The sequence below is a fragment of the Callorhinus ursinus genome, unplaced genomic scaffold (genome assembly GCF_003265705.2).
Source record: "Callorhinus ursinus isolate GAN/ISIS: 27379988/994484 unplaced genomic scaffold, GSC_fseal_2.0 scaffold66, whole genome shotgun sequence".
Taxonomy (NCBI): Eukaryota; Metazoa; Chordata; class Mammalia; order Carnivora; family Otariidae; genus Callorhinus; species Callorhinus ursinus.
Window position 1 is genome coordinate 2195995 of NW_027397128.1, and position 17130 is coordinate 2213124.

The window sequence follows — 17130 nt, forward strand, 5'->3', positions numbered from 1 at the left end:
ATTGGATGTTGCTCTGCAAGAGGCATGGAATTATAGAAGCCTTTAAGTCAAAGGTGGCAACCCAAAAGTAGCCCACAAAACAGGTTTGAACTATACCTAAAGATAGACAAAAAGCTGTGCAACCAGCAGGGGAGAAGTACATGGGCATTAAGAAATCCACAATTATTGAACATAATAAAACAAACAAATAAATAAAGGTCTTATCTCTTCCCCCAAAATAAAATAAAATAAAATAGTTAAGAAATCCACCATTAATGATACACAATTAAAGGATGAAACCGGTCATGATAGCCATCACTATTTAGCATCAACTAATTGAAACAGATGCTTACTGTAAACCTGGAGTCTCAGAAGCCCCCTGCTATACTAGGCATCGACACTTTTGTTGCAGGACCATGTGTTGTCTGGAGAGCTCTAAGGGATAAGGCAGACCAGCTCAGGTGATGATAGGTTGTTCAGTGACTAAGGAAAGCATCTAATTATCAACTACTATAACATTTTTTTCACTATTTTAACCATCAATGCAGTCATATCAGGGTATACAAGCTGACTATAAGCTCCAGGTAAAACACAAAAAAGCTTCTCTTTGGGGTTTGGATCTTTGAGATCATGACTTAGGGATCCTTGAAACTTTGGAGAAATCAGAAATCAGCTGCAAGCTGCTTGGTGAGCCCTGGTTAAGAGCTCAAGTAATGAGGCCCTGAAAATACCCTTATGTAGTCCAATGCCCATCTCCCTAGGAGAGTTGGCTGAGGTCATGATCCCATTCTTCTTGCTTAGAGTATCTGGGAGGTGTATTACTATGACAACAGAGAACTAGCTAAGAACACATCTACCACTTAACCCCATTTTGACTTTGCTCATTACTGAATTTGTATCTCTCCCTCTCCATACCACCAACCCTGCTCATCTCCAGGGCCTTTGAGCTTTGTGTGGCAAAGTTTTGAAGAATTAAATTCCACAGAACAGTGTGTATTGTGGAAAGTTTCAGTTGCAAAGTTCAGAGCCAAGAAGGAAGGATAGAAATCCTGACTTTTCCTTACCTGGCTCAGCACTGGTCTTCCCAAGGTAGCCATCCACTTCAGTGGTCCAGTTCCAAATCGGGTTCACTGTAGAGGTTGCTATGAGAACAAAGTACTAGGCTCAGAGGCCTCTCTTCCAGCCAAGAACTATGAGGTAGAGCATGACTGCAAAGTTTGGGTACCTTCATCGGACATCAATGCTGAGCTTTCCAGAATTCCTGGCCATGTATTGATCATTAGTACTATGAGATGAGGTATCTTAATTCCTTATTGTTAGTGGTGGGAAGAGGCCCTTGGAGGGGGTGGTGCAACATATCCAAAATCCCACAGAAAGTCAAATTAGGAGCAAAACAAAAGTCAGAGCTTTCTCTTTTCTCACATGAGTATTCCAACTCTCTCTTACTTTTGCCTCAGAAGTTTTCACAAAGAAGAGTATACATATTTATGTTTCCACTTTTTTGCAACTGTTTAATCATTGCTACCTTTCTTTTATTTCCATTCTGTTATTGTCATGTTTTCTCTGAGGAACCCAGTGACCTCTTGTTACCCATAAAATGGCATGGAGTCTCCTCCTTTGGCTGCCATGGCATCATTTCAGGACTCTATTGCACCCGAACCATAGTGAAACTCACCTTCTAAGGGAGATTTCATGGTTGTAGGTGCTTCAGTCTTAGGCTTGAGTGGCTTTGAGGAATCTGCAAGGAAAAGAGAGCCCAGTCAAGGGCCCTGGCACCCTTGAGTGAACAGTTGAATGCCCTGGAGAAATTAGTAAATGAGTAAGAAAGCTAACTAAGAGGAAGTAAGTAAAGCCAGTCAGGTCTATACCTGAATCTCTCTCAACACTTTTCTCATGATGCTGGAAAGTTGGGTATTACCTGTTCATCCTTCACATCATTTCAAGGTAGGATTAAACTAGGGTTCATAGACCCCCAAGGAATGTGTAACTAGAGTCTAAAGGGTCTTTCAACATGAATTGGAAAGACATTTTGTTTTTACTACCTTCTGAAATTTAGCTACTAATTTTCTTGAGAGGGACTTAGAAAATAATACAAAGAAGTTGGCTGTGGGTGATGTCAATGGGAATAGTAGAGTTATGACTTCTGGATATTTGTTTCTTCATAGAAGCAATACAATAACTGACAAAATTTTTCAAAATCAACATTTTTTTCCCAAAATTATAAAGAAAATAGCCAAAGGTTTGCATCATCAATCCAGGGAACATTTTTTAGAAAACAAAACAAAACAAAACAAAACACTTCACTGTTGTTAATAACAGCAATTTGGTGCCATTTGAATTTCCATAACCCTATTACTCCTCCCCAGGCCAATAGTAGCTTTGACTGAGCAGAACAGATCAATTCCCAAATAACTGTCATTATTGACCTGTGCAGTGGATTTCCTGACTCAAAAGGCTTGTTTTTATTAGTTATCCAGTGCTACAACTCTCCCTTGAGAGAGGGGTATATGTGTCACATAGCTGCCTGAGACAATGGATAACAGTTGAGGGAAACAAGAGACTGACCAAAAAACTTAAAAAGAAAAACTGAAGAATGAAATAAAAGCTTTGAAAATCTCTGACACATTCCTAAGAATCTAGAAGGTCACTGCCAAGTATAGTGCTGTGTGCATGTTCAGGAAAGACATGAGAAGATCATAAGGTTTTCCCTCTGGCTAGCCTTGAGACTCCATGTAAGCAAGGAGTAAAGGTTATGACACAGTTATAAGCTGCCTGGGTGAGTGCTCAAGACATATTTCAACAGGCAACAGAGACCTTTAAAAAAGATTTATTAGTTTTAGGTATTTAAGGAAATCTCTATTCAATCATTAGCTGACCACTAAGCTAATATAGTAGAGACTTCACTGGCCATCTATGACAAAGAATACAAAAAACTATACTGGATTAATTCAGAAAAGTCAATAAACAAACAAACAGCAAATAACACAACAAACAATGTCAACAAGAAGCCCTGGAGAAAGTGAAAATCAGACTTCAATAATTGTCACATTATGTTATTTAAAAACTTGTTTTCAACAAAAATATGAGATACTCCAAAAAACTAGAAAGCTCATAAACAGGTAAAAAAATCAATAAATGGAAACTGTTTCTGAGGAAGCACAGGTATTAGACTTGCTAAACAAAGATTTTGAATAAAATATTTTAAATATGTTATAAAAATCTAAAGGAAACCATGCCTAAAGAACTGAAAAAAATGAAACTGATTCAAACCATATAGAGAATATTAATAAAGAGACATACATTATAAGAGAAGAACCATCTAGAAATACTGGAGTTAAAAAGTAAAATCACCAAAAAGAAAAAAAAATCACGAGGGGGAGAAAAATTTACTAGAGTTGATTAAAATGGCAAAAGAAAGAATCCATAAACTTGAAAAGATGACAATTGAAATTAGCCACAAAGACAGAGAAGAAAAAGAATGAGGAAAAATGAGCAGTACCTCAGAGACTTGTGGGACACCATCAAGTGTACCAATGTACACATAATAAAAGTCCTAGAAATACAGGATAGAAAAGGACAGAATATTATTTTTAAATAATGTCAAAAAAAGTCCCAATTTGATGAAAAGCATTATTCTGCAAATATGAGAAGCTCAGTGAACTCTAAGTAGGAAAATTAAAAAAAATCTATACCTAGACACATAATTAAAAGCCAAAGCCATGAAACAATATTGAAAGCAGCAAGAGAGAAGCATATCATCATGTATAAGAGATTCTCAATAAGATTTATGACTGATTTCTCACTATGTAAAACAGGAAGGAGGTTCCTCAAAAAGTTAAAAATAGAACTACCTTATGACCCAGCATTTGCACAACTAGGCAGTAATCTAAGGGAAAAGAAAATAGTGATTTTAAGAGGCACATGGACCCCAATGTTTATAGCAGCACTATCTATAATAGCTAAAACATGGAAAGAGCCCAAATGTTCATCAACTGATGAATGGATAAATAAGATGTAATTTTATTTTTATTTTATTTTATTCCATTATATATATATATATATATAATGGGATATTAGTCATCAAAAAGAATCAAATTTTGCATTTGTGATGATGTGGATGGAACTGGAGTGTATTATGCTAAGCAAAAGTAGTCAGTCAGAGAAAGACAAATACCATATGATTTCACTCATATGTGGAATTTAAGAAACAAAACAAAACAAAACAAAACAAAACAGATGAACATGGGGGAAAGGGAGGAAAAACAAAATAAGATAAAGCTAGTGAGTGAGGCAAACCATAAGAGACTCTTAACTATAGGGAACAAACTGAGGGTTGCTGGAAGGGAGGTGGGGGAAGATGGGGTAATTGGGTATTAGGGAGGGCACTTGATGTAATGAACACTGGGTGTTACATGCAACTGATGAGTGACTAAACTCTACCCCTGAAACTAATATTACACTATGTGTGAGCTAACTTGAATTTAAATAAAATCTTTAAAGAAAAAAAAAAGATTTACAGCTGATTTCTTACTGGAAGCAATGGAAGTTTTGACACACTGAGATGACATTCAAAGCTCTAAAACAAACATCCCATCAATCAAGAATTCTATATTTAGCAAAACTGTCCTTCAAAAACAAAGGAGAAATTGAAGCATTCCAAGATAAACAATAACTGGGAGAGTTTGTCACCAACCAAATTGTCCTATGAAGAATCCTAAAAAGAGTTCCTCAAACTCAAATAAAAGGACACTAGGTAGTAACTTGAATCAACATGAAGAAATAAAGCATCGGTGAAGATAACTACATAAGTAAATATAAAGAAGGTATAAATGTTTTTTGTTAGTAACTCTTTTTTCTTCTATCTGATTTAAAGACAACTACATAGTCTCCAGATAGCTGAGTAGTAGGGGGACCCTATGGTTGCTTTGTCCCTCAAACACAGCCATATAAATTTCAAATCATTCTGAACACCCAAGAAATTGATCTGAAGACTGAGAGAACAAACTGCACATCTAGAACCAGAAAAATGGCTACACTGTGGAAGGTACTGCAGAGACTTGATTTGGAGGAGGAAAAAATTGTGGGTGCTGCAGAGGTGAGGGACCCCTGATCAGAGAGAGGAGTGAGATAGAAAGAGAGAGTGAAAGAATGAAAACAGTGTGCAGGGGACTGAACAAAAACAACAAAAACTCTTCCCCAAACCATTGTTTGGGAAAAGGAGTGGGGTTGACTATCACAAGTTTTTATAAGCAGGGGAGCTCAAAGTCTGAAGTTTTAGAAGTCCGTACCATCAACAGTGTTGTGCCTGGTGTGTTTAGCAGTGCTTCTGTGGGGAAGGAGGGCAGAGGTCCAAGAGCAGATAGTGTGGGCTTAGGATCCCCTGGGTTGCATGTGGAGAAACAGTTCCCCTTCTTGGAGTACATTTGGGAGAGGTGGTACTGCCTCTCAGGGAACAAAAGAGAAGGTGGGAGCTATTGGTGGTCCCATTAATTAGCAGAGCAGCAGAGGCAACTGTTGAAGGCAACTAACCTGGAAGCCAGTTTTTGGCTGTTCTTTACTGTAAACTCCTAGCCCCACATGGTCATGGGACTGTGTTTCTAGGACAAAACAGCAGTAGCCACAGCATGGTGAGCCCCCCCCCCCAGAGGATCAGTGCAGGTCTGGTCTATGCCAGGTCCCCCAAATTTGGAGCTTTGAAACTCAGCCACATGCCTGAGATAGACACAGTAGTACAGTGCCACCAGGTAGGCAGATGGCTCAACGAGAGGGAACAGAAGAGGGGAGATTGTTCACTCTTCTGTGAGGGCTTCCTAAACAGCAACAGGTGCAAACTCCCCTTTCTGGGGTTGAGAGAGTGGAGTGACACCATTTTCCCCCTGCCCACCAGAAGGGACAGACTTCAGTGAGCAACACAGTACTCCCAATGGAGGCTGGAACAACTTACACCAAGCCCCACCCTACTGCACACTGCAGGTACATCTATACAAGGACAAGTAGCCTGAGAACCAGTGCAGCAGACCCCTGCCCCAGAAGACCAGCCCAACACCCTTGCATGTGCCAAGTCTACTGATCATAGAGTGCTGCAAAGCTTCAGTTCTAGGGGAAATAGGACCTAGCCTTTTCTAACAGGCACACTGAAACACACCTCGTTAAAAGTTGCCACACACTGGACCAGGTCCAAACACTCCACACTGCAAGCAAGAAGAAACTCTGCAAAGGACTGATCAGAAGGAAAGAGCAGTCAAAGCACAAGAGTGGAGTGCACACAGCATACACCAAAAAACCTTCCTAAAGCACCATGCTCTGGACAGTATATGACCTCTTCTTAATATAGCCATTACTCTCAAGAGCAGGAAACATAACAGCTTTTCCTAACACACAGTAAACAAAGGTCTAGGCCAAATGCCAAGATGGAGGAATTCATTCCAAAAGAAAGAACTGGAAGACATCATGTCCAGGGATCTAATCAAAACAAATATAAGTAGGGAGTGGGGGATGAAGCGTTAAGATGGTGGAGGAGTGGGGACCCTAAGTTTGTCTGGACCATGGAATTCAGTTAAATAGTTATCACATCATTCCAAACACCTAAAAAATCAGAGATCCGACATAAGAAATGTTGCAATTCTACTAATAGGAAAGTGATGACTCTTTGGAAGGTAGGATGTCCAGAGACTTGAATCCAGGGTGATATATCTGAGGATATGGTGGAGGGGAGGGAGCCGGCTTAAGGAGGTTACCACAAAGGATGATAAACAGCCGAGCACAAAATAAGAACTTTTAGAAGTCTGCTTCAGTGGGGGACATTCCTGGCTTACAGGTGCTCAAGTGGCAAATCAGAGCAGAATCCCAGGTGGAACAGTATGGTCTCAGGATTCCTGGGGTCACAAGAAGAACAGGGGTGCCTGAGTATGGCAGAGTTCCCAGGCATAAAAGTGAAGAAGCCAGATGAAAAGAGTGAGTCTAGGTGCCGACTTTCTGTGCTGTGTTGCCATAAACTGCAAACCGCTGCATGGTCATGCCACCATTCTTCTGTCAGGGGCCCAGCAAAACGCAGAGGTGTGGCAAGATACCCCCCCCACCCTTCTACTGGGAGGAAGAACATGATCTGTGCTTCAGGAGTCTCTAAAAATTGTAGTCTTGAAACTCAGTTGCGTGCTTCAGATAAAAACACTCAATCACAGGCTGGGTGAACACGGAGTTCAGACAGAAAACAGGGAGACAACGGTGATTGACTGCTTCTCTGTGAGGGATCACTGAAGAGTGGGAGGTGTGAACCTTCGCTCCAGGGCTAGAGAGTGGAGTGCTGCCATTTTCATCCCTCCCATAGGTCCTGAAAGCCTTCAGGGAGCAAAACAGCGCCATATAGTGGAATCTGAAGCCACTTACACTGACCCCGGCTCCCTGGCAAGGAAGGCACATTTCCACAACTTCAAGGGCACCTGAGAATCAGCTCAACAGGCGCCTCCTGCAGAAGACCACCAGGAACAACTGACTAGCACAAAGTTTACAGGTAATAGAGAACTGCAAAACTTCAGCTCCTGGGGAAAAGAGAATATGGCATTTGTGGGTTTCTTTAAACTCTTTAGTCCTTCAGTATTATTTTCAGCTATTTTCTTATTTCAATTCTTTTTTACATTTTTATTTTATATAAATGTTTTATATATATACATATTATTTTTATTTTCTTTCATTGTAATTTATATATGTGTATATATATATATATGTTTTTCTTTTCTTCCTTTCCTATTTTGGGATCTAGTTTATTTTAACAAGCAGACTGAAACACACTGAGGATCTAGTTTTCTGTATTCTGTTTTGTTTCTTGTTTGATTCTTTTTTTGTTGTTTGGTTTCTGTTTTTTTCCTCTGTTGTTCTTGTTATTACTGTCTTTTCTTTTTCTTCTACTTTTTTCTAGGTAAAATGACAAGATGAAGAAATTCACCCCAAAAGAAAGAACAGGAGGTAGTACTGACTGCCAGGGATTTAATCAATATATATACAAGGGAGATGTCTGAACTAGAATTTAAAACAATGATTATAAAGATACTAGCTGGGCTTGAGAAAAGCATAGAGGACACTAGAGAATCCCTTACAGTAGAAATAAAAGAACTAAAATCTTGGGGCACCTGGGTGGCTCAGTCAGTTAAGCATCTGTCTTCGGCTCAGGTCATGATTTCAGGGTCCTGGGTTGAGCCCTGCATTGGGCTCCTTGTTCAGCAGGAAGCCTGCTTCTCCCTCCCCCACTCCCTCTGTTTGTGTTCCCTCTCTCGCTGTGTCTCTCTCTGTCAAATAAATAAATAAATAAATAAATAAATAAATAAATAAAATCTTTAATAAAAAAGAACTGAAATCTATTCAGGCCAAAATTAAAAATATTATTAACGAGATGCAGTCACAAATGGAGGCTTTAATAGCAAGGATAAATGAGGCAGAAGAGAGAGTCAGTGATATAGCAGATAAAATGATGAGGAATAAGGAAGCTGAAAAGAAGAGAGAAAGAGAAATTCTGGATCACAAAGGGAGACTTTCTAGAGAACTCAGTGATTCCATAAAGCAAACTACTATCCAGATAATAGGGGTCCCAGAAGATGAAGAGAGAGACAGAGGGGCAGAAGGCTTATTTGAACAAATTATAGCTGTGAACTTAGCTAATTTGGGAAAGGAAACAAGCATTCAAATCCAGGAGGCACAGAGAACCCCCCTCAAAATTAAAAAAAAATAGGTCAACACCTTGACATAAGATAGAGAAGCTTGCAAATTTCAAAGATAAAGAGAAAATTCTGAAATCAGCTTGGGACAAGAGGTCCTTAACCTACAAGGGAGGGTAGAAGCATAAAGCTGGCAACAGACCCATCCACAGAGACCTGGCAGGCCAGAAAGGACTGGCATGATATATTCAAGGTGCTAAATGGGAAAAATATGCAGCCAAGAATACTTTATCCAGCAAGGCTGTCATTCAGAATAGAAGGAGAGATAAAGAATTTCCAGGAAAAAACAGAAACTAAAGGAATTTCTGAACACTTAATCAGCCTTGCAACAAATATTAAAGGGGATCCTTTGAGTGAAGAGAGAGTCAAAAAGTAACAAAAAACAGAAAGGAACAGACAGAATCTACAGGAACGGCAACTTCACAGGTAATACAATGACACTAAATTCGTATTTTTCAATAATTACTCTGAAAGTAAATGGACTCAATACTCCAACCAAAAGACATATGGTATCAGATTGGATTTAAAAAATAAATAAGGAAGGCCCACCAATATGCTGGCTACAAGAGACTCATTTTAGACCCAAATAAATCTCTAGATTGAAAGTGAGGGGGTGGAGAACAATTTACATGCTAATGGACATAAAAAAACTAGAGTAGCAATCCTTATGTCAGTAGAACTAGATTTTAAACCAAAGGCAGTAATAAGAGATGAAGAAGGACACCATATCATAAGGAAAGGGCCTAGCCAACAAGATCTAACAATTGTAAATATTTATGACCCCAAATTGGAAGCAGCCAAATATATAAATCAATTAAGAACAAAATTAAAGAAACTCATTGATAATAATACAATAAGAGTAAGGGATGTTAACACCTCATTCACAGCAATGGACCGATCATCCAAGCAGATCATCAAGGAAACAAGAGCTTTGAATGACATACTAGACCAGATGGACTTAACAGATATTTTCAGAGCATTTCATCCTAAAGCAGCAGAATACACATTCTTTTCAAGTGCACATAGAGCATTCTCCAAAAAAATCACATATAGGGTCACAAATCAGGTCCCAACGAGTACCAAAAGACTGAGATTATACCATGCATATTTTCAGACCACAATGCTTTGAAACTTGAAGTCAATCACAAGATGTATTTGGAAGGAACACAAATAAAAAGAGGTTAAAGAGCATCCTAATAAAGAATGAATGGGTAAACCAAGAAATTAAAGAAGAACAAAAAAAAAAATGGAAGCAAATGAAACTGAAAACACGACATTTCAAACCTTTGGGAAGAAGAAAAGGTGGTCCTACAAGGGAAGTATATAGCAATACAGGCCTTTCTCAAGAAACAAGAAAAGTCTCAAATACACAGCCTAACCTTACACTTAAAGGAACAGTAAATAAAGCATAAATCCAGGCAGGAGAAGAGAAATAATAAGAACTCAATGATATAGAAATTAAAAAATAGAACAGATCAACAAAACTAGGAGCTGGGCCTTGAAAGAATTATTTAGATCAATTAACGCCTAGCCAGACTTAACAACAAGAAAAGAGAAAGGAATAAATAAATAAATAATAAATAAGATCAAATAAATAAAACCATGAATGAAAGAGAAGAGATCACAACCAACACTGAAGAAATACAAACAAATAAAAAAGAATAGTATGAGCAATAGTATGAGCAAATTAGGCTATCTGGAAGATATGGATGCATTCCTAGAAGCATATAAACTACCAAAACTGAAAGAGGAAGAAAGAGAAAACCTAAACAGACCCATAACCAGCAAAACATTTGAATCAGTAATGAATAATCTCCCCAAAACAGGAGTCCAGTGTTTTATGGCCTCCCAGAGGAATTTGGCCAAACCTTTAAAGAAGAATTAATAACTATTCTTATGAAACTGCTTCAAAAAAATAGAAAAGGAAGGAAAACTTCCAAACTCCAATGAGGCTAGCATTACTTTGATCCCCACACCAGACAAATACCCCACCAAAAAGAAGAATTACAGACCAATATCCCTGATGGGCATGGATGCAAGAATTCTCAACATGATACTAACTGATAGGATTCAAAAGTACATTAAAAAGATTTTTCACCATGACCAAATGAGATTTATTCCTGGGCTTCAACGGTGATTCACCATCAACAAATCAATGTGGTACACCACATTAATAAAAGAAATGACAAAAAACATATGATCCTCTCAATAGATGCAGAAAAAGCATTTGACACAATACAGTATCCTATCTTGATGAAAACTCTCCACAGTGTAGGGATAGAAGGAATATACCTCATATCATAAAAGCCATATGGGAAAAACCCACAGCAAATATCATTCTGAATAGAAAAAACTGAGAGCTTTTCCCCGAAGGTCAGGAACATGACTGAGCTGTCAACTGTTGTTCAACATAGTACTGGAAGCCCTAGCCTCAGCAGACAACTAAAAGAAATAAAAAGCATCCATATTGGCAAGGAAGAATTCAAACTTTCACTCTTCACAGATGACATGATACTCTATGTTGAAAAACCAAAAGACTACCAAAACTTGCTAAAACTGACACAGGAATTCAGCAAAGTTGTGGGACATAAAATAAATGCACAGGAGTCACTTGTATTTCTGTACACTAAAAATGAGGTGGAAAAAAGAAAAATCAAGGAATTGGTCCATTTACAATTACACCAAAACCATAAGATTAGCAGGAATAAACCTAACTAAAGAGGTAATACATCTGTACTCTGAAAAATGTAGAACACTTATGAATGACATTGAGAGACACAAAAAATGGGAAAACATTCAATGTTCATGGATTGGAAGAACAAATATTGTTAAATTGTCTATGCTACCTAAAGCAATCTACACATTCAATGATATTGCTATCACAATACTATCATTTTTCACAGAGGTGGAACAATCTAAAATTTGTATGGGACAAGTAAAGACCCCAAATAGCCAAAGAATGTTAAAAAAGAAAACCAAAGCTGGAGGTATTACAATTCCAGACTTCAAACTGTATTACAAAGCTGTAATCATCAAGACAGTATGGTAATTGCACAAAACCAGATACATGGATCAAGGGACAGAATACAGGACCCAGAAGTGGACCCTTCGCTCTATGTTCAACTAATCTTTGACAAAGCAGGAAAGAATATCTAATGGAAAAAAGACAGTCTCTTCAACAAATTGTGCTGGGAAAACTGGACAGCCACATGCAGAACAAAACTGGATCACTTTCTTACACCATACACAAAAATAAACTCAACATGGATGAAAGACCTAAACATGAGACAGGAAAACATCAAAATCATACAAGAGAACACAGGCAGCAACCTCTTTGTCTGTAGCAACTTCTTGCTAGAGACGTCTCCAAAGGCAAGAGAGGAAAAAAAAAAAAAGCAAAAATGAACTATTGGGACTCATCAAGATAAAATCTTTTGGACAGTGAAGGAAACAGTCAACAAAAAATAAAAGGCAACTTACGGAATGGGCGAAGATATTTACAAATGTCTTATCAGATAAAAGACTAGTATCCAAAATCTATAAAGAACGTATCAAACTCAATATCCCAGAAACAAAATATCCAGTCAAGAAATGGGCAGAAGACATGAACAGACATTTATCCAAAGAAGATAGACAAATGGCAGACACATGAAAAAATGTTCAACATCCCTGGGCATCAGGGAAATACAAAAGAAAACCAAAATGAGATTCCACTTCACACTGATGAGAATGGCAAAAATCAACAATTCAGGAAAAAATAGATGTTGGTGAGTGCACAGAGAAAGGAGCCCTCTTATGCTCTTGGTCAGAATGCAAACTGGTATAGCCACTGTGGTAAACAATATGGAGGTCCCTCAGAAAGTTAAAAATAGAGCTACCCTATGACCCAGCAATTGTACTTCTTGATATTCATCCAAAAGATACAATTGTAGTGATTCAAAGGGGCACATGCACACCAATATTTATAGCAGCAATGTTCACAATAGCCAAACTGTAGAAAAAACTCAGACGTCCATTGACAGATGAATGGATAAAGAAGAGGTGATATATCTCTATCTATCTATCTATCTATCTATCTATCTATCTATCTATCTATCTATTATCTATCTATCTATCTATCTATCTATCTGTCATCTATCTATATCTATATATAGTGTAATATTACTCAGCCATCAAAAAGAATCACATCTTGCCATTTGCAATGACATGGAGCTAGAAGGTATTATGAAAAGTGAAATAAGTCAGTCAGAGAAAGACAAATACATATGACTTCACTCATGTGTGGAATTTATAAACAAAACAGATGAACATAAGGGAAGGGAAGGAAAAATAAAATAAGATGAAAATTGAGAGGGAAGCAAATTATAAGAGAAGCTGAACTCTAGGAAACAAACTGAGGGTTGCTGTAGGGGAGGTGGTTGGGGAAAAGGGATAACTGGGTGATGGGCATTAAGGAGGGCACTTGATGTAATGAGCACTGGTGTTGTATGCAATTGATGGATCACTAAATTCTACTCTGAAACTAATATAAAAGACATAAATAAGTAATATGTTTGAAGCAGAATTTTAAAAAAATCATAAACATGCTAACTGGGCTTGAAAAAAGTATACAAGAAACCAGAGATATCCTTACCCAGAGATAAAAGACTTATAAACTAATCAGGCTGAAATAAAAAAAAAATGCTATACCCACAGTGCAAACCGACTGGACGTTTTGACAACAAGGATGGATAAAGGAAAGGAACAAGTCAGTGAAATAGAAGATAAAATTATGGAAAATAATGAAACTGAAAAGAAGAGGGAAAAATAATGGATCACAAATGTAGACTTGGGGAACTCAGTGACTCCACAAAGCATAATAACATTTGAATCATTGGAGTCCCAGAAGAAGAAAGGGGAAAAGGGACAGATGGTTTATTTGTGCAAATTATAGCTGAAAACTTCCCTAAACTGGGGAAGGAAGCAGACATCAAAATCCAAGACACATAAAGACCTCCCATCAAAATCAATAAAAAGCCAGCCAACACCAACACATATCATAGACAAGTACACAAAATACACAGACAAGGAAAAAATCCTGAGAGCTGTAAGGAGAAAAATCTCTTAACCTAAGGCAAATCAGGTTCACAACAAATCTCTCCACAGAAAATTGGCAGAGTAGAAAAAAAGTGGCATGATATATTCAGTGTGCTGAATTGGAAAAAAAAATATGCAGCCAAAAATACTTTATCCAGAAAGGCTGTCATTCAAAATACAAGGAGAGATAAAGAGTTTCCCACACAAACAAAAAGTAAAAGAGTTCATAGCTACTAAACCAGCCATCCAAGAAATATTAAACAGGACTCTGTGAGTGGAAAAGATAGACCAAAAGCAACAAAGACTAGAAAGGAACAGAGAACATCAACAGAAACACCAATTTTACTAACATAATTGAACTAAATTCATATTTATCTATAATCACTCTGAATATAAATGGACTAAATTCTCCAATCAAAAGACATATCAGAATGGAAAAACAACCAACCAACCAAACAAACAAGACCTATCTATATGGTGACCACAAGAGACTCATTTTAGACCTAAGACACCTGCAGATTGAAAGGGAGGGGATGAAGAACCATCTACCATCTATCACTCTAATGGATATCAAAGGAAAGCTGGCGTAGCCATACTTATATCAGACAAGCTAGACTTTAAACAAAAGACTGTAGCAATAGATGAAGAAAGGCACTATATCATAATTAAGGAGTCTATCAATCAAGAAGATCTAACAATTGCAAATATTTATGTCCCCAACTTGGGGAGCATTCAAATATATAAATCAATTAATAACAAACATAAAGAAACTCATTGATAATAATACAATGAGAGTAGGGAACTTTAACACCCCATTTACAGCAATGGACAGATCATCTAAGCAGAAAATCAACAAGGGAACAATGAGATTGAATGACACTGAACTAGATAGACATAACAGATAAATTCAGAATATTTCATCCTTAAACAGCAGAATACACATTCTTTTGAAGTGCACATGGAACATTCTCCAAAATAGATCACATACTGGGTCATAAATCAAGCCTCAGCAAGTACAAATCGACTGAGATCATACCATGCATATTTTCAGACCATAGTGTTATGAAACTTGAAATCAACTACAAGAAAAAATTTGTAAAGATCACAAATACATGGAGGTTAAAAAACATTCTAAGAGGGTGCCTGGGTGGCTCAGTCGGTTAAGCGACTGCCTTCGGCTCAGGTCATGATCCTGGAGTCCCGGGATCGAGTCCCACATCGGGCTCCCTGCTCGGCGGGGAGTCTGCTTCTCCCTCTGACCCTCTTCCCTCTCGTGCTATCTCTCATTCTCTCTCTCTCAAATAAATAAATAAAAAATCTTTAAAAAAAAAAAGAACATTCTAAGAGGGAAGTATATAGCAGTACATGTCTATCTCAAAAGGCAAGACAAATATCAGATACACAATCTAACCTTACACCTAAAGGAGCAAGAAAAGGAACAGAAAATAAAGCCTAAAGCCAACAGAAGATGGGAAATAATAAGGATTAGAACAGAAAGAAACGTTACAGAAACAAAAAACAGTAGAATAGATCAATGAAACCAGGAACTACTTCCTTGAAGAAAATGATAAAATTGATAAACCTCTAGCCAGACTTATCAAAAAGAAAAGAGAAAGGACACAAATAAATAAAATCATGAATGAGAGAGGAGAGATCACAACCAACACCACAGAAAAAACTATCATAAGAGAATATTATGAAAAATCACATTTCAACAAACTGAGCAATCTGGAAGAAATGAAAAATTCCTAGAAACATAGAAACTACCAAAACTGAAACAGGAAGAAATAGAAAATTTGAACAGACACATAACCAGCAAAGAAATTGAATCAGTAATCAGGTTTGATTCCAAAACCAGACAAAGACTCTACTAAAAACAAGAATTACAGGCCAATATCCCGGATGCAAAAAATGTATGCAAAAATTGATGCAAAAATTTGCAACAAGATACTAGCATATGGATCCAAAAGTACATTAAAAGAATTATTCACCACGATCAAGTGGGATTTATTCCTTGAGCTACAGGGTGGTTCAATAGTCACAAATCAATTAATGTGATATACCACATTAATAAAAGAAAGGGTACAAACTATAGTATCCCCTCAATAGATGCAGAAAAAGCATTTCGCAAAATACGACATCCATTTTTGATAAAAACCCTCAACAAAGTAAGGATAGAGGGAATATACTGCAACATCATAAAGGCTATATACAAAAGACCCACAACTAATATCAACCTGAATGGGGAAAAACTGAAAGCTTTTCCTCTATGATCAGGAACAAGACAGGTATGTCCACCCTCACCATTATTATTTAACATAGTACTAGAAAACCTAGCCTCACCAATCAGACAAAAAAAAGAAATAAGAGGCATCCAAAATGGCAAAGAAGAAGTCAAACTTTCACTGTTTGTAGATGACATGATATTCTATGTAGAAAACCTGAAAAACACCAAAAAATTGCTAGAATTAATACATGAATTGAACAAAGTCACAGGATATAAAATCAACATACAGAAATCTGTTGCATTTCTATACACCAATAATGAAACAGCAGAAAGAAAAATCAAGGAATTGATGCCATTTACCATTGCACCAAAACCCGTAAAATACTTAGGAATAAACCTAACCAAAGAAGTAAAAGATCTGCACTCTGAAGCCTACAAAACACTTATGAATGAAATTGAATAGGACACAAAGAAATAGAAAAACATTCCATGCTTATGGATTGAAAGAACAAACATTTTAAAAATGCCTGTATTACCAAAGGCAATCTACACATTTAATGCAATCCTTATCAAAATACCAACAGCATTTTTTCACAGAGCTAGAATTTCCCTAAAATTTGTATGGAACCACAAAAGACTCTGAATAGCCAAAGCAATCCCGAAACAAAACAAAGCTGGAGAAACCACGATTCCAGACTTCAAGCTATCTTACAAAGCTGTAGTCATCAAAACAATATGGTAGTGACACACAAACAGACACATAGATCAATGGAATAGAATAGAAACCCCAGAAAATGACCCAGAATAATATGGTCAATTAATCTCTGAGAAAGCAGGAAAGAATATCCAATGGCAAAAAGACAGTCTTTTCAACAAATGGTGTTGGGAAAACTGGACAGCAACATGCAGAAAAATGAACCTGGACCACTTCCTTACACTATACACAAAAATAAATCCAAATGGATGAAAGACCTAAATCTGAGACAAGAAACTATCAAAATCCTAAAAGAGAACACAGGCAGCAACCTCTTTGACCTCAGCCATAGCAACTTCTTAGTAGACATGTCTCTGGAGGCAACACTGAGATACCACCTTACACCAGTTAGAATGGCAAAAAATTGACATGGCAAGAAACAACAA

The 17130-nt window shown here is 37.4% G+C and overlaps 1 protein-coding gene and 1 long non-coding RNA gene across 5 annotated transcripts in view; one reads left to right on the forward strand and one right to left on the reverse strand.

Moving 5' to 3' along the window:
- Positions 1-17130, reverse strand: part of VSIG4 (V-set and immunoglobulin domain containing 4) — a 54961-nt gene that overhangs the window by 6790 nt on the left and 31041 nt on the right. For 2 of the 4 annotated variants that reach the window (XM_025862598.2, XM_073885872.1), the window contains exons 4-5: positions 1655-1717; positions 1044-1121 (exon numbers count right to left, since the gene is read on the reverse strand). The exons of 1 other annotated variant lie outside the window; for it this stretch is intronic. In XM_025862598.2, coding sequence (XP_025718383.1) covers positions 1044-1121; positions 1655-1717 — 141 coding nt within the window. The remainder of the gene's footprint in view (positions 1-1043; positions 1122-1654; positions 1718-17130) is intronic. One more of the 4 variants, XM_073885870.1, reaches the window with a different exon arrangement.
- Positions 7277-17130, forward strand: part of LOC141371301 (uncharacterized) — a 70686-nt gene continuing 60832 nt past the window's right edge. The window contains exon 1 of the long non-coding RNA XR_012376133.1: positions 7277-7489. This is a non-coding gene — a long non-coding RNA (uncharacterized lncRNA). The remainder of the gene's footprint in view (positions 7490-17130) is intronic.